General features: G+C 37.5%; 1 protein-coding gene across 1 annotated transcript in view; it reads right to left on the bottom strand.

Annotated features, from left to right (window-relative positions):
- LOC127425042 (POU domain, class 2, transcription factor 2-like) overlaps positions 1 to 25462 on the bottom strand; it is a 63886-nt gene extending 38424 nt beyond the window's left edge. The window contains exon 1 of the mRNA XM_051670661.1: positions 25360 to 25462. Within this exon, the coding sequence (XP_051526621.1) occupies positions 25360 to 25462 (103 nt within the window). The remainder of the gene's footprint in view (positions 1 to 25359) is intronic.
- Positions 25463 to 25766: the final 304 nt, after the last annotated feature.

Here is a 25766-nt window from a genome sequence, read left to right as displayed (position 1 = left end):
TTATTAGTGATGCAGAGAAATGAAAATTCTTAGAATAACTAAACAAATTCTAAATTGTATTATTAGGGATGCTCCGAAACCGCTTTTCTATAGCTACACACCATTATAAAATAGAGCAGACAGAGAAAAATTACATAAAAATGTGAAGACTATCAAACCTTTATTGTTTACTAATCTACTGGGTCAGTTTAAATGTTATTGTCATTTGTAATATATTATTATTAGAGCTGTCAAAATTAACGCGTTTACACATGCAATTAATTTTAAACGTTAACGCGTACATTTTTCTTAATCACGATTAACGCATTTACCGTTGATAAAGCATAAACCAGCATAAACATTGGTCGGACCAGGGCGGAACCTTTGTGATGTGTCGATGTGTCCGCCCAGAGTCACTACACAGACGCACACACCACAACACACACACAACAGAGATTCCGTGTCAATGATCAAGTGATGAAGAAAGAACCTCTTAACGTTATTTTTTGTACAAAACAAACCCAGATGGGACTTGTGACAGAAATCAAGTACTTTACAGCCGCTGTTATGTGCAGTTTAATTACCACAGATGCACGTCGAGTCTTAACTATTATAAAAACGTTGGCTGCAGCGCTTTTCATGTGGAGTTCAATGCGCCACTTGATGTTGGCATTGATGCCCTCATGCGAATCATGAACGCAGCTTTATGATTGCTGTAGCACAGCGGATAGCCACAGTCTGCCAGCTGTATTGTAAAGGATGATAGTTTAAGAGATTTAATGCCCACAGCAATAAATATGGAACCTATGGAGGGGCTAGTTCTTTCAATTAGTCAAACTCCCACTTAGACTCCCACTAGAAACTTTTAATGTTACATAAATCGGTGCTATTTTAGTGCATTTCTATTTTATACTGTGGAAGGCTTGGAAAATGTTTATAAAGCATTATGTTGTTAAGTATTGTTTTGTTTTCTTTCCTAAAAAGCAAATAAATGCCTTTTGACAGGGAAAAAATATATACAGAGTAAAATTTCACAACTTTTAAAATCTGCGATTAATCACGATTAACTATAGAAATTATGCGATTAATCACAATAAAACATTTACATCAACTGACAGCACTAATTATTATTGTTAATAATAATAATAATAATAATAATAATATAGTTATATTATACAATAATACAATTTCAGTCATAATTTTTTACTTTAAAACCCTTTGGCTTTTATTTTGGCAGACCACTCCAAGAAGCAAAGCATCATCATGAGCCCATAATTAGCATGGCTATGAGTGTTTGTCAACAGAGCAGTGCTCATTTACTGAAGCAGTGTGCATGCAGACTATATATTTACTTATTAAACACATCCTTTATGGTTCACAAAACTATTGTATGGCTTCAAGAGACTTTGAAAATAATGCACGAGTCACATGGACTCCTATAATGGTGCTTTTATGCTTCTTTAATGTCATATTGTAGCTTGAGAGTAACGACCATGACACATAATAACACAATATCAGAGCACTGGAAAACACTTTATTAAATGCGCTGATTACCAAGAAAACAATCACTTCACTTCTGGGGATGTGGGCTTTAATGTGCAACATAAACAATGCTTTTTCTTAATGTGAGTGTTTTTATTGTTTCTGTTTACATTTTCTGCCAAGATTTTCAGCATTTTTTCTCTTTCAGCCGAAAACCGAAAATAGCATTTTATGCAATTTTTGGACAAAAAAATCCCTAAAATATCTTGCATCCCTAAAAATTATACTTTCAATATTCTGAAGTGAAGTGTTATTTGAAGAAGGCCTGCAGTCGAAGCAATTGAAATTTACACGCCTTTCAACAGTGAGTGCATTTACATGGATGTTCTTAAACTGCTTATGCTTATTAAGCAGATGTGTGGTCATGTAAATGCCTTAAATGGCTTTCCTTTATCGGGGTATGGTAATAAACGGTCGACAAACTAATATTTTGGCCAATTACCTTGATTTTGCATTGCATGTAAACACCAGAATTTTTACTGGTTTATCCAATGTGCGCTAGAGTTGTGTGCATGGCTGTTTACGTTGTAATGTCAAAAGCATAGAATGATGCACTAGTTTAAAATCTGGGTTACTTACGTTTTCGTTTTTTAAATGAGCTGATTTTTGCTAGTAATCAGCGTATTGCTGTGCATGTAAACACTCAATGTTTCAACAACTAATAGATAAATAAGTGAGATTTTAAGATGTCTTAGTAACTTCTTGTGAAGACTGAAGCCATCAGTCATCAGTGGCTATTCAATCGAAGGAAGGCGTATGTTACTGTCTGGGGCCAGCCAGGGTGACATTTCCAATGTAATTCACCTGCATAACAAACAGCTTTGTGTTGCATATTTGTTTATGCATGTGAGTGTGTGTAATTCTGGCACCACGTGCTCGCCATGTTTACACTGGGAGAGAGGGGCACGTGGGGCGATATCTCACAGCAATCGATGAGAGGGGGAGCAGAGGTGGGGGGAAGGAAAAATCGGTAAGGAAAGCAGGTTATCTCCCGTCATTAATGGGGGGGAATCCCGGGTAGGTGGGCCCTGTGTGTGTGTGTATGTGTGTAAGTTGGGGGAAGACCTGGACTCATTGAGAGAAAACACAGACTGTTTGGCATCGGGAGAAAGCAGACAATTATCTGTATTGATTAAAGCCAGCCAGCCAGCACACTGAAGACAGAAAACTATGACTAGATCAATAGAGAGAAAGAGAGGGAGAGAGAGAATGAGAAAGAGAGGGAGGACGGCCGCGTGTTTTGTAGGGTTACTGCAAATAGGTTGTGAGTTGGCAGAAAAAAAGAGTGATGCAACAGTTGTACGAAGCAAAAGCAACAGGGAAAGACGTAGAATGCTGTTGTGTTTGTTTAATCGATAACAGTAAAACAGGAACCAAGAGTAAAAACTGTGATAGTATTTGTCGTTGTTGCACTTAGAAATAAAATCCTTTCTCAGGAGAAAAAAAGTTATTGTCAAAGAGTTCTGATCAGTACGTACTTTTATGATCAACCTAAATCAATTGAAAATCCAAAATCCAAACCATTTTGAATGGTTCACACTGCACAAAAACTCAAAAGTCCAGCTATAGTTGGAGCCGTGGCCTAGTTGCAGATGCATTGAGCCTTAGTGCTCATGCAGGTTCGAATCTGACCTGTGTTATGTACTGATCCGATTTCCTCTTCATCATTTCCTATCATCTCTCAACTTTGGGTATCATTCTCAATAAATAAAAGTCAAAAAGCCTTGGCTAACAAAAGTGGTTAATAAAGCCAATGTTCAAGGAATGTTGCAGGTTCAATACAAGTTATGTTCAATCGACAGCGTTTGTTGCATGATGTTGATTACCACAAAAAAATATTTTGAATGAACATTATTTATTTAAAAACAAAAGCAAAAATCGCAGTTACAGTAAAGCACTTACAATGGAAGTGAATGGGGCCAATCCGTAAACGTTAAAATACTCAAAAGAATAGCCACAAGACTTAAAGAATATGCATGCTAACGTGATTTTAGTGCGAAAAAATAAGGGATTTACCAGTGTTACATAGTTTAACTGAGTACAGGGTTTACCAGTATGACATCATCATGACACCGAAGTTGTAAAATTGGCTATAACTTTACACAGATAAGGTTAGTATGCGATTTTATCACACTAAAATCATGTTAACACATATACTGTTTACATATGGTGGCTTTACTTTTGGAAACGTTTATGGACTGGCCCCATTCCCATCCAGTGCTTTAAATGTAACTGCAATTTTTTTTGTGGTAATCAACATTATGCCACAAATGCTAGTATTGAACCTGGAATATTCCTTTAAACCATGCTGAGAATGAAATGTTACTGGGAGAAAAAAGGAGAGAAATGGAAAATAAATGGATTATTACAGGTTTATTAAGTGTTACACACAAGTTTTGTAAATAACTGCTAAAAAACAGATGGACAAACTAAAAGGCGTGCATATATGTTGCGGCTATTTGTGACAATGCCAGATTAGCCAGATTAGCAAAGAAACAAGTGTGTGCTTGTGTCTCCCAGTTCAATTGTGCGTTTTGTACACATCACAAAAATACATCTTTCATGATGAAACTTGAAAGTCAGCCCTACTGTGGTAGTGTCTAACAAGCCACTTCAAAATCAGCAACCATCACACACACATAAACATCCCGGCACACATATTCAATTATGGCACACTTGAACATTGTAGTGCACAAGTCTGGCCTGATTACTCTCTCTCTCTCTTTCTCTTTCTCTTTCTCTCACTCTCTCTCTCTCTCTGTGAGGGCGTGCGTGAAAGAAAGAGAAAGAGAGAGACACAGGGAGAGAGAGAGCAGATCTTTCTGTAAGGCTGTAAGGCCTGGGAGAAATGGAACTTAAATGCCTCTCACTAGCTCTCAAACTCCAGTTGCCTTTATTGATGCATTGGCCTACTGCCAACCAGAGGCCATTTCCACTTCAAAGGGTCCACGTTCACACACATTCAGACACACACACACACACACACACACACACACACTTATACACACACACACACACACACACACACACACTCGCCTCACCTGTGAGCACAAAATGCACTCCAACCTCTATTTGTAGTTCAGGTCTATATCCGTGATGTCCACCTCCATGTGTAATCTTAGAAATAAAAAAGGCCACTAAAAAGTGTGATTCAACGTGCAATTCAAACCTCTATCTGTCATCTAAAAGTCCATAACACCCATCTACACTGCTAGGGAGAGGGACAGGACAAAACTAGAATTCTCCCTTTATAATCTAAGCTTTTTTATTTATTTATGGTGATTCAAAACCCCTTTGAAGCTTGCAGAGATATCGGTTTTATTTGGATTATTTTCTACAATTTCAGTGATTTGAACTGGATTCAAAGTCTGCGGTGATTCTAACCAGATTCAAAGTTTGCAGTGATTTTGATTCGATTCTACGTTTCAATTATTTGGGTTTGATTTTAAGATTTGATTTTAAGATTTCAGTGATTTGAACTGGATTTAAAGTTTGCAGTGATTTGGATTTGATTCTACATTTTCCATTATTTGGATTTGATTTTAAGATTTCAGTTATTTGAATTTGATTCTAAGATTTCAATGATTTGAACTGGATTCAAAAGTTGCAGTGATTTGGATTCGATTCTACGTTTTCAGTTATTTGGATTTGATTCTAAGGTTTCATTGAATTAAATTAGATGTTTCTCAATGCTGAGAACACAAAGAACAGACTTGTGTTCTCGTGAAAATCTGTTTTGCCTTGAAAGACTGAACTCGGAAGGACAGGAGGACATAGAAAGTATCTACACACATTTTGAGATGTGCCGTGATATGTAGATTCAACAACCTCATTTCTATTTTCTCTTTTTTTCGATGGTGGATGATGACGTCAAAAGAGTTCACAAGAACTTAAGAACGCATAAGAAAGCACATTGAGAAACAGCTTAAGTCTGCAGTGATTCAGATACAATTCAGTATCAGAATTGATATAAGTAAATACGTTTTCAATTATTCGAATTTGATTCAAGGCTGATGGTCATTCGATTTCAATTCAAAGTGTAGATTTATGAGCTTACAGGTGCATCTCAATAAATTAGAATGTCGTGGAAAAGTTCATTTATTTCAGTAATTCAACTCAAATTGTGAAACTCGTGTATTAAATAAATTCAATGCACACAGACTGAAGTAGTTTAAGTCTTTGGTTCTTTTAATTGTGATGATTTTGGCTCACATTTAACAAAAACCCACCAATTCACTATCTCAAAAAATTAGAATACATCATAAGACCAATAAAAAAAACATTTTTAGTGAATTGTTGGCCTTCTGGAAAGTATGTTCATTTACTATATATGTACTCAATACTTGGTAGGGGCTCCTTTTGCTTTAATTACTGCCTCAATTTGGCGTGGCATGGAGGTGATCAGTTTGTGGCACTGCTGAGGTGGTATGGAAGCCCAGGTTTCTTTGACAGTGGCCTTCAGCTCATCTGCATTTTTTGGTCTCTTGTTTCTCATTTTCCTCTTGACAATACCCCATAGATTCTCTATGGGGTTCAGGTCTGGTGAGTTTGCTGGCCAGTCAAGCACACCAACACCATGGTCATTTAACCAACTTTTGGTGCTTTTGGCAGTGTGGGCAGGTGCCAAATCCTGCTGGAAAATGAAATCAGCATCTTTAAAAAGCTGGTCAACAGAAGGAAGCCTGAAGTGCTCCAAAATTTCTTGGTAAACGGGTGCAGTGACTTTGCTTTTCAAAAAACACAATGGACCAACACCAGCAGATGACATTGCACCCCAAATCATCACAGACTGTGGAAACTTAACACTGGACTTCAAGCAACTTGGGCTATGAGCTTCTCCACCCTTCCTCCAGACTCTAGGACCTTGGTTTCCAAATGAAATACAAAACATGCTCTCATCTGAAAAGAGGACTTTGGAACACTGGGCAACAGTCCAGTTCTTCTTCTCCTTAGCCCAGGTAAGACGCCTCTGACGTTGTCTGTGGTTCAGGAGTGGCTTAACAAGAGGAATACGACAACTGTAGACAAATTCCTTGACATGTCTGTGTGTGGTGGCTCTTGATGCCTTGACCCCAGCCTCAGTCCATTCCTTGTGAAGGTCACCCAAATTCTTGAATCGATTTTGCTTGACAATCATAAGGCTGCGGTTCTCTCGGTTGGTTATACATCTTTTTCTTCCACACTTTTTCCTTCCACTCAACTTTCTGTTAACATGCTTGGATACAGCACACTGTGAACAGCCAGCTTCTTTGGCAATGAATGTTTGTGGCTTACCCTCCTTGTGAAGGGTGTCAATGATTGTCTTCTGGACAACTGTCAGATCAGCAGTCTTCCCCATGATTGTGTAGCCTAGTGAACCAAACTGAGAGACCATTTTGAAGGCTCAGGAAAACTTTGCAGGTGTTTTGAGTTGATTAGCTGATTGGCATGTCACCATATTCTAATTTTTTGAGATAGTGAATTGGTGGGTTTTTGTTAAATGTGAGCCAAAATCATCACGATTAAAAGAACCAAAGACTTAAACTACTTCAGTCTGTGTGCACTGAATTGATTTAATACACGAGTTCCACAATTTGAGTTGAATTACTGAAATAAATGAACTTTTCCACGACATTCTAATTTATTGAGATGCACCTGTATGTGTAGACAGCTTTGATGATTGTAATGGGAGTGTTATAATGGACTCAAAGTGTGATCTAAAACTGTCATGTAAAAGTCCATAACACCCCGTATACACTACAAGTGAGTGAAATGACAAAACTAAAACACTCCCTTTATAATCAAAGCTATTATGATCTTACAGCAATTCGATATCCCTTTGGACCTTGTAGTGAGATGAATTTGATTCAAAGTTTGCCATCATTCAGATTTGATTCTAGATTTGTAGTGATTCGAACTGGATTCAAAGTTTGCAGTGATTGATTTCAATTTGAAGTGCACAGATTCTTTTTCATAACCAAATAATAATAATAAAAGGATTATATTATTACACACACAAAAAACAGGCATTGTTTTCTGTAAAGCAAACCATTCTGCTAAAATATGCCAGGCGAAACAGGAAACACTTTTCATGAATTTTGCAACACGTGAAAAGGTTAAATGACATCTATTTAAAGAAACTAGACAAAATACATAGAAATAACTAAAGATAAACTGAAGAATGTCACCTTCCTTTGTGAAGTCACCCTGAACAAAAATGTTTGCATAAAACTACTAAATGAGGCCCTATTAATTAGAAATTATACATTAAATTATTAAATCAGCAAATTCATGATTTTCAAACAAAAACAAAGCAAATATACAAATAAATAAATAAATAGTAAAAAGGCAAATAGTGGCACTGTAAATACAATAAAGCCACCAAAGATTTTTTTTATTTTTATTTAATACATGTGTTCAGAATCAATATCACAAATATCTGTCAACATATCAATATAATATCACTAAGCTTCAGTCCCTTTCAGGCTCCACAGTTTTGAGCTACAAACTCCACACTCTGTGGATATCAGAATTCACAAATGTCGATACGACCCACATGTCTAAGCCTCAGCCTTTGCATTTCAATGCTGTTTCCTTTTCATTATTTATGACACTTATACTCACGTCAGGCAAAAAAGCTACACCTCCACACCTATCCCCATAGTAACCAACCTCACAAGTCCTTTATGTGCACAGATAGCCATCCCCCCACAGTGCACATATATTGCCATATGTGTGTGTGCATTTGGACATACATGTATGCACAATGGTAATGGGGTTCCTGATGTCCTGGGGAGGAAGTGTGAGAGGTGAGTGCCTTTCTGAGAATGGAGTGAAAAACAAGAGTACTGCTGAGTGTGAACATGCCGGGACAAGATGCTGTCATATCTGACGGGAGCAAGATATATACATATAGACATATAGGCCTATAAGTATGGGATAAAAGGTCTTGCATCACCCTGAAGGGATTTATTTTGCGATAACGACCAGCTGACTGTACATTATCGCACTTATTACATAACTGCTTAGCAAATAAATAAATACAAAATTAAATAAATAAACTTCATCATTTGAGTTGAAATTATCTTATTATGTGAGAGGAAAGAGATGGTAGAGTGATACGAGAGACATGAAACTATCATAGCTATGAAGTAAGTTGGTTGCCCAGGACAACGGTCAATTACACCTTCGAGCGACCCCACGTCCACAGGTGTGGACGATAGTTTTTGGCTTCGCTATATGCAACACATAATTAAAATTAATTTAAACTGACTAAATACTGTTCACAATAATCTAGACTGTTATTTAAGGGTTAAACTTCTGGAGCACAGAGTCACGTGACACAACAGCATGACATGAATTTCCTTGAAGCGCTTCTACAGGCGCAGAGCCAACAAAAGTGCCTCTAGTAAGAAACCTCTAAGTTTTTTCATTGAAACCTGTTTGGGCATAAAGAGCAGCAGCTCTAGTTTCGTTTGATATGGTGCTTTAAAAAACTCATAAATTGTTCATGCATCAGCGCACTGATAAACATGATGTCCAATTATGTGAACTTTGGGACATTATTCCATTAAAAGTAAAAAAAAAAAACACAAAAAAAACACAATTATAGTTAATTATTTTGAATAACTTTCAACATTAACACATCTGTGGGTCATTTCACTTCATTTTAATATAAATTTTGTTACATTTTATTTTACAGTATGGTTCTATTCATTAACACTGGTAAATGCATTCTTATGTTTGCTGTGCATTTTCACATTGGGAATTAATGGGTTCATCCAAAAGCTAAAAAATGTTGCTTTCAGAGGCTTTATATGGAGTTAGGATAAACATAAAGTGCATTTCGAACTTTTCTGAGACCAGTGCAGACAGACAGCCCACTGGAGGTTAAGCCATTCACTAAACAGGGAGCAAGAGAACAAGGGAGCATCCTATAGCACTCTATGGAGCTAAATGCATTCAATTTCCTATCAAAAGTTCAGTTTCAGGCTGCAGATGATGTTTGGACCACTCAACATGTTTGTCAGACATGGGACGATGGAAATCAGTACATAGATTCAGAATTTAGAGTGTATAATTTTATTTAAACAGTTGGCAGTGATTGAATGATGCTGGCCATTACTTTGAATCAGAATTAATTATGCTAGTTTCTGATGTAATGTCTGTAACATCTCAAAAACATGCATAACCAACACTCATGGATTTCTGCTATTAAACGTTACTATAGCTACATTTTGAAACATCATTTTTACGTGGCTCATTGTACATATAGCAGCACTTTCCTGGTGAAATGAACCCTACAGAGGCACTAACTACAACAACAACTTTTATTCCCTTACACACAATTGACAAGTAAAAGAGCAGATTATTAGTTCATAAACACTTACTTTTCGCTCCTGTTCCTCACACAATACTGTCTTATGTCATCAAAACATTTCTACTATAGTGCATGACTTGTACGGTGATACATTTTAACATTTGCATTACATAACCAACTATATTCACAAGCTTGTTCAAATGCGATCAAACGGAGCATTGCAATTGCGATTCAAATAATCTGTGTATGAGTCCTGAGGAGCACATGTGAGCCAAAAGTGTCATAGAAGCACCACAAAATGATGTGGTTGCTTCAGCAATTGTGTTTTTCATGTCACATTTGCTTTATAAGACACTATTGGTTAGGTTTAGGTTTAAGGTTTAGGGTAGGGAGGTAGGTTTTTCTCATTTAAAACTCCTTAGAGAATTAACCTTAACAATCTCATCCATTTGGGAGAACATTTACTCGCCATTTGCGCCACAAAGTGGACATTTCACCTTGGGACTGCTGCGATTTGTGTAAGGAGCCATGTAATATCATTTTGTTAAAATGTCACCACAGTCATGTAATAATCATTAAATTTGGCTCGTAAGATACATAGAATGATAGATAGACAAAATGATGGATGGATGGATGGATGGATGGATGGATTGATGGAAAGTGTGAAGTTTGGAAGCATGTGTGTGTGTGTGTTCTGCGTGTACCTGGTGTGACTGGACACACACTGCCCTGTCCAATGGTCCCACCTTCACCCTCATTCCCTTTTCCTGTGTGACTGGCGCTTGGACAATAGCCTCTGCTCTGCACCCTACTAAGGGGTCCCCAGTATTGCAGCTTACACTTAATGAACAACAACCCTCCCATCCATCTACCCCGCCACATCCACCCCCACCCCACCCCACCCCACCCCAAACCTCCCCTGCCCACAACCACTGTTGTCCACTGTTCACCTCATCCATAGTAGACGGTATTGATTTTCAGTGGGGAAAATAAAAAAGTCCATGAATTTTAATGCTTTCTGTCTCTCTTTCTCTCTCTCCTCTTCTCCTGACCCATCCCTCCTTCATTCTTTCCTGGGGGAAGGATAAAGGAGAGGGGGATGGGACAGACAGGGAGGGGAGAGGTGGAGGGGTTGCTGGTGTGGCGTTGGGTCATTTCTCATTTCCGAACCCTGGACGCTCACCTCGCTCTTTTCTGTTAACTACCCTTCTCACTGTGGAAACTAAACTAATGGAAACACGCAACAATGTCTCTATATGAGGTTCATCTATTAAATCACTGTGACTCTATACAGTCATGCATTTTTTGTGGCAGTTTTAATAAAAAAAACTAACAATGCACTGCTTGACAACATACAGTATTTACTAATTAATTATACAGCTGAACGCTAATTTACTGGTACAGAGTTTCTTTTGGTTTCTTTAAACATGTAGTTTCTTTGCATTTTAAAAACTTTGCAAGTGATAACGAGTTACAACACATTTTCATTTCATATACATTTTTCTTAAAAGTTCAGAAAGATTCCTGTGTACAGTATATTTTTATTTTTTTCTTATTTTTTTCCCTTTTTCACCCAATTTGGAATGCCCAATTCCCAATGCGCTTTTAAGTCCTCGTGGTTGTGTAGTGATTCGCCTCAAGGCAGAGGACGAATCCCAGTTGCCTCCGCGTCTGAAACCATCAACCCGCGCATCTTATCACGTGGCTTGTTGAGCGCGTTGCCATGGAGACATAGCGCGTGTGGAGGCTTCACGCCACCCACCGCGGCATCCGCGCCCCACCGAGAACGAACCACATTATAGCGACCACGAGGAGGTTACCTACCTCCCTGTGACTCTACCCTCCCTAGCAACTGGGCCAATTTGGTTGCTTAGGAGACCTGGCTTGAGTCACTCAGCATACTCTGGGATTTGAACTAGCGAGCTAGCGAACTCCAGGGGTGGTAGCCAGCGTCTTTTACCACTGAGCTACCCAGGTCCCAACACGTACAGCACATTTAAATAGCAAGAACGGCAACAGGTAGCTATATCCGATACAGTGTGTCAGTATAAAGACTGATGATAACAATTTTATTCTTGATAACAGCATATATATATATATATATATATATATATATATATATATATATATATATATATATATATATATATATATATATATATATATATATATATATATATATACAATGTAGGTTCTATTTTCATGTCAACTTCATAAGGCATTACATAACATAAGGCATTTGTGGACGATTTTGCAATAACCATAACTGATTCTGTCCATTGAGAAGGTTTTCACTGAAAACTAGTATATACGGCATTCTCTAAACCTGGGTGCTCCCTACTAATGACCATACCGTCATGGCCACATATATGTTGCTGAAGTCACATAAAAGCCCAACATAGATAGATAGAACCTTCTCGGAGCACTCCGTCAGCGTGACAAATGATTTAATAATTCCAGCAGTGAAAAACGACGTGCACAATGTATGTACCATTTTCACAGTGGTATAGCCATATTGTTGATGGACAATTTAACATTAAGTGCACCGATACAAATAATTGTTATCTTTGAAACGTAATTTCTGATGGATTAAAAAAAAGGGAATGAGGAATATCTTCAAGGTAAGACACATGTGGCGAGGCTTATAATTCGACAAGCACATCTTTTTGTGTTATTTTCTGTATGTGGTTTTCACCGCCTGCTAATATAAAAGCGGAGAGGATGGACGAGAAATGGACAAAATTGAGGGAGTAAAAAGGGGCTTTTAGGACAGAAAGCACAGTTGGTGTGTGTATGTGAGCGTTTGAATGTGTGTTAAAAGAGGGATCTTAAAAGCTGCACCTACAGATTGCACACGTGCAGAGCAATTTTTGTATTTCCTTTTATGGCTGAGAGAATAAACGATTTTTTTTCAGCCACTGTAGAACATTTGACAGTCGTTTTTAACAACTTCAGTAAATATTACAATTGAATACAGTAGAATACCTTAAAATCTCTAATAATATTTATTTACAGTATGGAACAGCAGGAGTTTTGCAAAAACTTTCTTGGACCACAAAATGTGATGCAAGACAGAATGACAGTCTCAGTCACCATTCACTTATATTGTATGGAAAAAAGATGCAATGAAAGTGAATGGTGACTGAGACCAACATACTGTCTAACATCTCTTTTTGTGTTCCACAGGAGAAATTAAGTCATAAGGTTTGTAACAACATGAGTAAATGGTTAAGGGTGAGTAAATGATGACAGAATATTTTATTTTGGGGTGAATTATCCCTTTAAAAAATAAAGAAATAGTACTTTTTAGCAATGACGCTGCAGCTACGATCATTTGTTTCAGAGATTTTAAGAGCCTACATTTCAGCCTGTATTAAAAAAGAATCTTTCATGTCCTTAAGATTCAGTCTTCTCTATAGCTCAGCGATTTATGATACCACATTAAGAACTCATCTGTGTGAAATGCGACAAATTCGGTCTTATTATTTTTGTACCGATCTAAAACCTTCCCTCTTTCTTTCCTCTTCTCAAGCCTCCACCCTGGGGTCCTTCCAATAATCACTCAATTACACCATCCAAAGAAAAGACATAAAAAACGCATTCACACGCAAACATACACAGATATTCCATGCACATTCTTTGGGTTGACTTAATAAAATATATTTTTTTTATTCATTTTCAATCTCTTTTTACAAGCATTTCTATGCCTTTCTACAATTCATTCAGTGCACACCTCAACACCTCGTAACATACTGAGCCACATTCTTGTGTAACTGCCATGTATTGTGTGGCTCATTTAGGTTTACTTTGCACATTGAATTAATCTTGAGAACGATTTCAATCCTGTTCAACTCATAACAAACTTTCAAAAGTGAGGTCAAACACATTCAAAATGTGTGAAATATCAAATGCCTCCAAAAATATCAAGAAATTCTCTCTGAAGAATGCCACTGATACACTTCCAAAAATGCACAGAACATCATACATACCACTTATATTAACCATGTATAGTTAGGATAAAAATAAAAAATAGGCTTATCAACTTTAAAAGGAAGAAAATGCTTCCCATATTTTTTGCTGTTGACGTCAACGGCTGTGCATCCAGTCAAACTCTATGGTACTTTGACACAAATTCATCTGTCACTTGTTAGAAGCTAGCCAAATTAGGCAACTGCTAACATGGACAGGTTGCGTGACGTACCCTACTCCACAAAAACCATTAACAAAACTACACAATGTATAAGAAACAAGAACCCAGACTACTTTAAATTCAGGTTCACTTGCAAAAATGTTCGCAAACACACCAATTTGTTTTGTGCTGTGAACTATTGGCTTAATGAACATAATAAATGAAAAATAATGTAACACTTTATAATAAGGCTGTATTTGTTAACATTATTAACATTAGTTAACTACATTAGTTAACATGATCTAACAATGAAAAATACTTTTACAGCACATTTCTTGGTTAAGGTTAATTTCAACACATACTAATATATTTTTAAAAGTTTTATACTCAAACATTAGTTAATAATAGTTCATAATGCATTAACAAAGAAAAATAGTAGCCTATATTAAAAAAATTATAATAATCAAGATTTAGAAATGCTTTAAAAATTATTGTTCAGTGTTAGTTCATGATACTTGATGCATGTACTAATGTTAACAAATAAAACCTTATTGTAAAGAGTTACCAATAATTAAAAACATTTCTGTTTACTTTTGCACAGTAAATTTGGTACTATGTTTGCTCACCACTTGATCCAATGCAAAACTGAAGCAAAACCATTTGAAAACAACTGATTTCTTAGATGGTTATAAATAATAATAAGCAACACTGGTCCTTTTAGATTCCTATGACCAATTTTTAACCAACAACAACTGATTTACCTGGATTTGTGCATATGTGGAGATTTTGCGCATTGTAGCATTATTTGCTAATCAGACACACGTGGTGCATTACGGTCTGTGCATGGTTGCCTCAGTCCTGCCTCAATGCAAGCGGCCCGGCGAGGCCTTGAACTTGAGACGGCAAGTGAGTCAATAAGAACACAACGCTTTAGAAAGACAGAATGAGATAAAAAAGCATAGAGGGGGATGATGAGTGGCCACAAGTGAATGGAAGGGGCACGGGAGAGGGCCGGAGGAGGGGTAGGGGAGAGGAGAAGGTCAGGGGTCAACTTGTCAACCCCCACTGCCCCTGGCGGGCAGACAAAGGGAGGTGAGAGGGGTCAGAGTGCACGGCTGGATGGACAACTGGTGAACACACTCCAATCGGGGGTGTCTTTTTAGCCACACGTAGAAAAGAGCGTCTTTCACAGTCTCGGCGCATCCTTTTGAGGGCATTTTGAACCGGCTGAGGCATTCAGATTCTTTTCAAGATCTTCAACAAGAGAAATTTGAATACACAGCCGCCCTCAAGAGAGTCCTCCTTTCAAGAGCTGCTTGGCACGTTCACGTATTCAGGCAGGCTCCTTTGAATACACTAATGCGACTGAAGATTTTCTTTGTTGCTCGACGCTACAACTCAAAGAAAACAATAACAAATCTCAAGCTAAATGTAGACATTGAAGAATTGCGTGCGTGAGTGCGTGTCAAAGCTCCGTCATTATCTTAAAACATCCGCCGCTGCCGTGCCGGCGGAGGTCAAGTCCACTTACGTTCACCGCTACGCTACCTATTTATCTTATCTACTGGATTAGCCAGGCAGCCTGTCAGGTAAACCACACCCACACCAACTGCCCAGTTCCCGTGGTTACCCTCTTGGGTAATCAGAGCAAGATTTCTTTATAGAATTATGCAGCTGACCGCTACGTATATCATCCTGCATATGGAACAGGGGAAGATGGATAGATGCAAAGAGAAGTGGAGGGGATGGGGGGGTCACCTGACCTAGTTATTCTCAACATACAAAAACGTATTATTCATATACACAAATCAGAAGTGTCATGTTGGGTAAAAAGAAATAAATCCATTAGAAGATTAGAGTCTTTGATTCTTATGCGCTTTTATTTAATATTAGAGGAAAGTGGGTGGCAAGGATTTTGGGACAAAAATGTTCAACACTTTTCAGACAAAAGTGCGGTTAAAACCGCCTAACACACCAAGGTCCAAAACAAAACCATTTGTTTCAGAGATTGTAATAACCTACTTTTCAGCCTGTAGTAGGAAAAAAATGTTTCATGTCCTTGGGATTTTTCACAAAAATGTTAATCACTAAGTAACTGAATGGAGTTTGGAGTAAGAGAGGATGTGTGTTTGATCCATATCAGTATGTGTGTGTGTGTGTGTGTGTGTTTATCTTGTGCATTTGACTCAATCCCCTGAAGAAACCATCAGAAGATTATTTGTCAGCTGTGTGTGTGTTTGTATGTGCATTTCTGCATTAGGGTAAATGGGTTTATACACAGATCACAATGTATATCTTTGTGCGTGTGTGTCTCCGAAGCGTGTGTTGCTTTGTGTTCAGCGTTGTCTTCCACATTCATATACAACATGAGGAGGCAAGAGAGAAGACTTTGGTTCCTTAAGTGAAAAAAGAAAGAGTTGAGAAGAGTAAAATTTAAAAAAGTTAAAAAGAGAACTATAAAAGACAGATGCTTGTAAGACGGTTGATTTTATTTAAAGGGTCAAACGAATGAATAGGCATGCAAGAAAAGCATAAAAGGTTGTTAAGTGGACATTTAACAATACCAAGAAAATGAAATGTTTCCTTGAACACTGTCCTAACAATCAGAATGTGTATGAGTCTCTGTGGCCTGCTGCATTCCTTTGGGCTCACAAGTCATTCAAAGAAATAAAGTTCAAATTTTCATAATAATGTTGTTGTTATTTATTTATTTTTTTTTTTTCAAAAGTTCAAATCTCGCAAGAGAGCATGAATCAGAGGTGAACAGCACTCTTTGAAGTAATTTATGAATATGTGAACTTGTTTGTGTGTCATTATGTGTGTCTTTATTTGGCCATGTCCATTGTCAAAAGTGTGAGAATATGCTTGTGTTGTGTGAGTGAATGTGTGTGTAAGTGTATCAGGGTGGGGGGGTGTAGGGTAAAGATGTGGTTACTCCGAGAAGATCGAAGCGCAAAAGCACTCAGATTTATTAAAAGCTGCCGCTCACGCCTCTCTCTCTTCTATTCCGCACCATTGTTGCAATACCCCCTTCATTGTGTATACATTGTGGAGGGATATTAAATTTCTCCCTTCCAACCCCGACTGTAACCACTACACACAGCCAAGGGGAAGGGCAACCCATCCCTCAAGTCTAAGCACACATACACACACATATAGATACATACACATGCTAATTTTATTACAGCTTGTCCATCAAATTAAACCAGGTGCTGAAAACCCACCCAAAACGGGACACTCTCGGTTCAGGAGCTGAAATGAAATGCAGGGCGGACAAATTCAATCAAACAAGCTCTGGTTTTTATGATTCCATGTTATTACTTCAATGGCCACATCACACCGGTCAGATGTAGATACTTGTGAAAGACACACATATGAAACACTGAAGCCTGCACAGTGAAAACGAAATAAATCAATACAAGTTTAAAAGTGAATATTAATTCAAACATGAAATTAACAATCAATATGAATGTGTACACAATACTTTTTTTCATTCCATCCGCTCTTGATCTCTCCATCTAACTCGTTTTTTTCTCTGTCCTAAACGCTAATGCATGAAACTCAACTGCCAACAATTTCAGTTCTACATGGCCCACGGTCACTCTCTCTGACCAGAGGGCAATGGACTATGTCTCTCTTTCTCTCTATAATAAAATGAGTGAACCCTGACTGTTTTCCTCAAAAAGAGGGATTTCCTTTGATTAAGGGCTCAAAAAAATGGACAACAGTGAGGGAAATTGGGGCTAAAATGCCACTGAAACTGACAAAAATGTCCCAGATATTTCAAATGTGGGGTAGGACAAACTTAAACAGACATAAATGAACAACACGCTGTGTGTTACCTATATGTTAGAAAAGAATCATAAAGGCCCTGAAAATCAATTCCAACATTTCTGACAATGGTTGGATCATATTTTGGATGCCACAAAAGGATATAGGCTACTGTAGGTGTAAATGTATGTTTTGTTAGTGCATATTAATGCACAAGTGTAAATGTTGGTTTTGTGTGGTTGCTTTTAACAGTGTGAAATCTAATTCTTGAACGTAATTAGGAGTCAGTAAGACCCTGACCCTGATGAAGAGCCCTACGGCTATTCACACACTGCTTCTGAAAAAAGAAGTATCTGATTGTAAATAAGGCAAAGGTGTGAGGTACTTGTGTATAGAACCAATGAGTAATAAAAACTAGAATAAGATTTAAAGGGTGATGAACAGATGGAGAAATGAAGTAGACCTGGCTGAAAAATCCAGCTAAAACCAGTTTCTTATGGTAGCATGTTTTACATGGTTTTGAGCTGGTCCAAGCTGGTCTAGATAGGTGATAATCTGGATTGCTCAAGATAGATAGAGCTAGTAAACCACCATGGACCAGCTGTGATGTTTCAAAAACAAGCTGGACCACTTTATGCCCGAAACATACTCAACATGCTCAAAGTATGAAGAAACAACGCATTTTAAACATTTGGTCCCATTGAACATACTTAAAGTACTCTAAGAGGGTGATAGAGTTCCCTTAAAATGTCTATGCCAACAAACTGGATGTTATTAACTATAAACATGTCGACACTTCAACCAATTTTAACTAAAGCTGGCGTCACACTGGCCAACTCCAAGTTTAGCTAGTTTTTATTTTAGTTTTAGTATTTTTTTATGGTTGCCAAAGCTGAGTGTTTACTGGTGTATTTTAAAAAGTCTCATATAAAATTTTTCAGGGCAGTCTTGTGTTACCTCTGTCTATTGGTATTTTCATGTTTAATGTGAATTGTAAATGTTGCAATTTTATAATATAGGGTGAATATGGGTAAAGTGACAAAGGACATTTAAGCTTGATCCACTTTGTATCCATATGTATTTCATTAAATGATTATAAATCTTTACTAAACTAATCTTTTGGGAGTACACAATCAAAGGAATATTTCACCCAAAAATGAAAGTTCTCAAATAAATGTACTCACCCTCATGCCATCCCAGATGTGTGTGACTTTCTTCTGCTGAACACAAATGAAGATTTTTATAAGAATATTTCAGCTCTTTAGGTCCTCACAATGCAAGTCAACAGGGTCCAGAACTTTGAAGCTCCAAAAAGCACATAAAGGTGGCATAAAAGTAATGCATACGACTCAAGTGGTTACAGTAAATCCATGTCTTAAGAAGCAATATGATAGGTGTGGGTGAGAAATAGATCAATATTTAAGTCCTTTTACTGTAAATCTTGACATCAGCAGTCTCCTTGGCAATCATGATTTCAAGATCGATTATATTTCCCAGCACCATCTAGCACTCTGCGAGCTCTACTAGTAAGTGTAATCCAGCTTGAAATCATGATTGTTCCTGCAGACTGCAATTGCAAGATGTACAGTGAAAAAGGAGTTACATTTTGGTCTGTTCTCACCCAAAACAGATTAGATCACTTCAGAAGACATGGATTAAACCACTTATGGATTACTTTTATCCTGCCTTTATGTGCTTTTTGGAACTTCAAGGTTTTGGACCCTGTTGACTTGCATTGTATGAACCTACAGAGGCTAAATATTCTTCTAAAAATCTTCGTTTGTGTTCAGCAGAAAAAGAAAGTCTTATACATCTGGGATGGCATGAGGGTAAATAAATGATAAGAGACTTTTCATTTTTGGGTCAACTATCCCTTTATCTTTTTGAGGTTTTAAATTGATGGTTTTACTTTGGGATGTGTGGCAGAGCTCATTTCATTACCACTGGTGGGAAAAGCAATGGTAAAGAAAATTTAGGTAAATCTTGTTAAGGTTATAAAAAAGTAAAAGTTAATATTATGTTATGATGTGAAAATGTATTAGAAAATATAAAAATTAATTCCAGAACTTTGTAGATATTTCCTAGAGAATAATTTTGCCCCTGTCCCACTTTACCAGCACTGCTTTAAAAATCTGGGATTTGTTTAAAAGGGTTTCTTCAAAGGTTTTACTTCCCTGTACTGAAAATGTCTTCATTTTTGCTTTTGACTAAGGTATAAGACATCCTAAGCTATCTTCAAAGGTATAATGTTAGGTTATGTGGCGATTGGATCATAATTCAAAGTGTCAAGAAAAGCAAAATTTCCAGTAGTGTCCCACTTTGCCCATATTTACCCATTTTTATTTTATTTTATGTATTTTTTGAGTTATGAAAAAGTATTTTAGTTTAGTTTCGGTTTTTTCCAATAATTTCAGTTTTTATTTTATATTTTAGTTAATGAAAATTATTTAAGTTAATTTTCGTTTTAGTTTTCATTAACTATAATAACACTAGGTAGAGTTAAAAAAAATATGCATTCCTGTTGATGGTGTTACTTCATTTACAACTAAAAATACAACTTGCTTTTGGTACCACTCTGTGGACATTTCACCCGGAAACTGAACATCACAAGCGCTCATTCGTTCAACAATACTTCCAACTTCGGCCACTGGTGGCAGTGATTAAAATTTCAGTAAGTACAGATTTCAGCAGCAGAATTTTCGACCTACTGTCGCCAAATTCACAGTGTGATCAGTCTGATATAGCGGCAACTTATAGAATGCAATGCATAGTTGTGTTGCACTATGAATTGTGTTCCGACGACAAAAGAAATGGAGTTTGCAAGTATGCTTTGGGCCTTAAGCTGGTATGACCTGGTTTTCCAGCAGGGTAGATACAACAGATACAGAGAGAGACCGGCTACAGCTGACCAGAGAGTGTATTAACATGGCTGCAGTGTGTTATTTGGTTTATGAGTCTGATAAAAGTCCACAGACCTTGTGCAGAGCTCCCTCTGCACAATATGACCACTGGATTCCATTTTCAGATGGTTGGACCATAATAGCGCTCAGTGTGTTAAGAGCTATCAGAAATTGGCCGACACACACTGTCCCTCCAGCGGTCATTACGCATACGTCCTCACCTACACACCAGCTACCGCAAACACACATTAGAGCACGACAAAAACCACTTGGCCCTGCCAGATATAGGGTATTGGAGTCAGAATGAGGTCCATTTAGTTGCCAGTGGTCATGATGGTGGTCTCCATCGCAGAGGTGAGGACTCGCGTAGGGGAGAGAGTGTTTACCTACATCCCTTTATTACCATCTGTTTAATGGCCTATGAATGTCTCCATGGATACTCAAGAGAGAGAGAGAGATGGATGGAGGGATAGAGATGGCTCCAATCGGAAAGGTGGGCTCTCAGCGGGGGAACTCGAATATATGTGTGTTTGTCTTAATGCATGTGTGTGTATACGTTCAGAGATAGGGCCTACATAGTGCAATGAGTGCAGCACTTCAAATGATTTCAGTCTCCTGTAAGTACAATATAAAAAATTGTAAAAAAAACCCACGAAGCAGCAGATGTGTGTGTTGACGTGTATGTGAGACAGAGCTGGCGTGGAGGGAGAGGTGTCGGAATGGGGAAGAGAGAGGTGGTTTAATGCAATAAAGCATGTTGTATTGACATCTCTGTTGTGTCTATTGATTCCCCATTATGTCCCTAACAAACCCGGGTGGACATTTTGTCATTTGCAATCACGTTAGCACTGGGACTCGCCGACGTTCCTGCTCAAATCCGATCTATACACATGTGCGTGCGTACACACACTCCGGCTGTGGACAGCAGGGCTGATCTTCCTTAATCAATACCTGTTTGAGGTTAAAACACTTCATGGGGCATCAAACTGTAAATTTGTATCAGTGTAAACAACTCACATACGCAGACAGACACATGACGAAACTAACCATCAAGTGACCTGATCAAATTTGACCGTTAACCTCAAGCAGCCCCACAACGGACCCCTAAATTCTCCTTTAACAGCAGCTACTTGTTTCACGCCTTTTACACCTGTTTTTTGGAAGCAAGGTAAGACTAGTTTGTAGCAACTAATTTGCGGTTTGACTGCAGTGAACGGGCTGTGAAAAATTATTGTTTAAGTATCACAAAAACTCACTAACACTGAAAGGAGTTGATAGATTGCGCAAAAAAAAAAAAAAAGAACAACATTACAATGTGGCTCATAATCACAGCGCCAAAGGAAAATGAATTCTGACAACTCCCTGATGAACTATGTTAACAATACCAAAACTAAATTGGTAAAAATGTTCTTGTTAACATAAGCATTTTCTTGTAAAAGCTAAAACACATTAGAATCGGCTTAATCGAATTCTGTAATAATTTTGCTTAATATTTACATTGTTTTTTGTTTTTTTACATATTTACATATGCAATAATGCAAATAGCTAATACAAAAAGTGTGGTTCAAACATCTGAGACCACTTCTATTTTGCATTCCTGGTGCAATTTGTTTTAAATTACAAATTGTATTATTAGCGTAACAATTTGAGTGAAAAAATTAAACACTTTTAATGAATTTCAGAATTTCTTTATATCTGGTTTGTCCATTTTTGCCCCCTTTTTTTAATGGCAACATGCTTTTAAGCTGGCATGGACTCCACAAGCTAACATATTTCACAAATTTTGTCTATTTAATTAGTGACATAGAAATAATAAATGAATCATAAATGTTTTATCTTCATTTTAGGTTTCATTTTCACTAGGGTCTCAGACTTTAGGACCTACATTACATGCTTCGTTATACTGATTCTACTAGCTTTAAACAAGACTTCATACAATCCATGAAGATTCACATAGGTAGAGTGATGTTTCCTTGTGAGAGTGTTTACGCAATGTGATCAAATTTGAAACATACATTTACAGACAGTTGTTTAATAAAACAAGCTTTGCATTGGAGAATGTTAATGTATAATAGTGCATCTACATAATATAATAGCGCCATATTAATAATTTTCACAAACCTATTAACAGCCTAAGCGCTCACAGATATACACAGACTAGTTTAAAACATACAGTAATTCTTCCTGACATCACTGTATTCAGCAACACATTGGGTAAATTATTTTGTAGATATTCTCTAGTAATACTCTGCAAATCATGGTCATCATCTGAAAAAACACAACAACAAAAAAAACCACCCGCAATGAAAACTTTAAACTGATGCCCTCCATAGTGTCTATCACCTGTAAGGTGTTCCCCTCACTACAAATATAAATCCTTATTGGCTGTTTGGCTGTCAATCTGACCTCTGCAGCATTTAATGTTAGATCTGGCGCCTGGTGTCCATTTTGAGTCTTGCTTTATGATCAAAGCATTAAAAGGTTTTAATCTAGACGTCTAGATTAATCTAGAAGTGACAACTGAACAGTCAAATACACACAGAACATTTTCTCCTATTTCATATTAAAAAAAATGAAAACATCAGTTTTTGAAGGGAAAAAAGTGGAATGTGACTCACACTGATACATCATAGAGTGATGATGACATTTGCCCTCCAGACATTAAAGAGGCTAATCATTGCAAACCCACAGAAGACATAAACATACACCAGTGTCTGCAAACACAGAACACAAGTACGTAATGCATAGACGTAACATGAAAACACCATAACAATCTGTTTACAATACACAAGCTGCAAAATGAACAATTATGCCCATTATAATTTGTTAGGCTTTCTTGTAACTGTATAAGAAATTTTATCATTCCTAACTATTTAGCATTTCACACCAGGAACACCATACACTATAACATCATAAAATCCTCCTGTTTCTCTTTCTCCCTCAACATCCTTCAAAACATTAGACATCTGACCTAAACGTCAAATCCCAGGCTCAAATAAGCCGGCAGATCCAATTTTAACACTACCTGCTTTTAACGAAACGAGATCACCATGTGGGCCTATTATGTGGTGCCGCTGACGAAAGCTTAACGTCTGGCTCTTTACGCATTTAGGCGCCAGTAAGTAATTAAAGACTCCTGCACTCTGTTCTTGAGATATAGCCTATACTTATTAATATTCAGCTCTTTTACACAAGCTGTGAAGAAACTGGAGCAAAAATGCGAAACAAAGTTTCTAATTTCCTTATTTACATTTCAGCTGTTGTGAGCGGGTGTGCGACATGTGCGATAATTGTTGCATACTGCGTCTAATCCAATCCGATCTCATGAAAATTCGTACATAATTTACGAGTTGGTTATTTCATATGGTCTCGCACAATGTTGTTCGCATAAACTCGTACGACTTCATCACGTGCAAATTCCCGGAAGTTTATTGCGGAAGTAAGCGCGAGTTCCATGCACGAGGCATTAAGGACATACTTATTAATATTATGCCCTTACCCAAACCCCTTATCTAAACTTAACCAATCAGTAGAGTGTGTAAACATGATAGGAAGCTGTTGTGTGTGACAGAAGCAAGTAATTGTCACATATTAGATGGAAATGATGTCCAGGGACGTCATTGGCTGTAGTGAAAGCCGTAGGAATTCAAACGAGTGCAGTCCCGCGATATCATACGAATTAGCCAAATTTAGAAAAGTCGTACGAATACTGATGATTTCGCCGTGAGAGTGTGCTGCCTAATCCATCTGCTGGTTGGAACATTTCTGCTTGCTTGAAGGCCAGATGCTGTATACGTCTGCCCCCTTCACACAACCAACACTCCTTAAAAAAGTACAAATATGTACACAGTCTTTGTCATTTTGAGGCCAATAAAACTTCTTGGTACCACTTCACATTGCAATGTCCATGCTTGTTACATGCTGTTACAATTCATTACTATGGTACTTATCTTATTTACAAGCACATAAGTAACATAATTAGCCTACACATTATGATGTTTATTTGTATTAGGTACTTAAGAATAAGTACATACACAGCCAAATGAAAAGTCTTGCAACTCTCTTTGTAAAAACTCTTTATAATAGAAAAACAAAATAGTAAAACAGTTCTGTCTTTGTCATAAAAGCCATAACTTGTATCCTAAATTACAGTCAGGTCTTGTGATTACTGTAATTTGAAATTAAATGATTAAGTTAATTAAATTATGTTATTTATCCCTAATGTAAAAATACTTCAAATTAGATTAAAAAACAAAAACAAAGTGGCATTCACAAACTTGTTAAATTCTCGCGGTCTGCCTGTATCGATCTTGGCGGAATCGATAAATTACCATGAATAATCCCTGAACCGGCCGTGAGAAGAGAGTCAGACGGCAGATGGGGAAGCAGATACTGGGAGAACAGAAGATAAAAGCTAAAATAGGCCGAGACGAAGCAAACAAGGGCAATTATAAGCAGACATCTTCTCTCAACTCAACCAACCTTCATCAAATAGGCTATAGCCTACAGTAGCTACACTTATCAAAGTATCGAGGTGGCACAATTAAAAATAACAATAAAAACTGGAAAAATTAGGTCTTATTTCATAAGAAAAAGCTTGAAAAAATACATTGAATGGATTTCACTGAGAAGGTTGACTGGGGCTGAACAGGTGTTTCAGCTCCACATAGTCTTCTTTTCAGCCGTGAGAAGAAAAAAACTGTTACCGACATGAACCAGAGGAAGGCAAGGTCTCTTACCGGAGTTACCGGAGCGCAGAGGCAGCGGAGACTTGAGTCGCCAGGCGCTGAAGTCAGGAGCGGATCTCTGAAACACTAACGGCACCGGCAAGGGAACAAACATGATCCGCTGTCGTCTGGGTTTTTCTGCTATGGTTTCTTGGACTTTGGCGCTTGTATTGAGTTTCTTCTTTGGTTGCTTTTGTCACGTAGACTTGTGTTAGAGGTTGTTTACTCTTTTGAATTTTTTGGTAATGGTATTTATTTGGTTTATTAAATTACTTGAGTAAATGGCTCAAGCTATCTTTAACATTTTTTTTGGTATTGTGCATCTCTGTCGTCACTACAGCTTCGGCAGGAATGCTCTATCTCGGACTGACACACAGACGGATAGTCGGGAATCTTTCAAGCGGTCTGTGGTCAACTAC

This window comes from Myxocyprinus asiaticus, chromosome 34 (genome assembly GCF_019703515.2).
Source record: "Myxocyprinus asiaticus isolate MX2 ecotype Aquarium Trade chromosome 34, UBuf_Myxa_2, whole genome shotgun sequence".
NCBI lineage: Eukaryota > Metazoa > Chordata > Actinopteri > Cypriniformes > Catostomidae > Myxocyprinus > Myxocyprinus asiaticus.
Note: the sequence above shows the minus strand (reverse complement) of the source record. Positions and strands in the feature narration are given on the sequence as shown.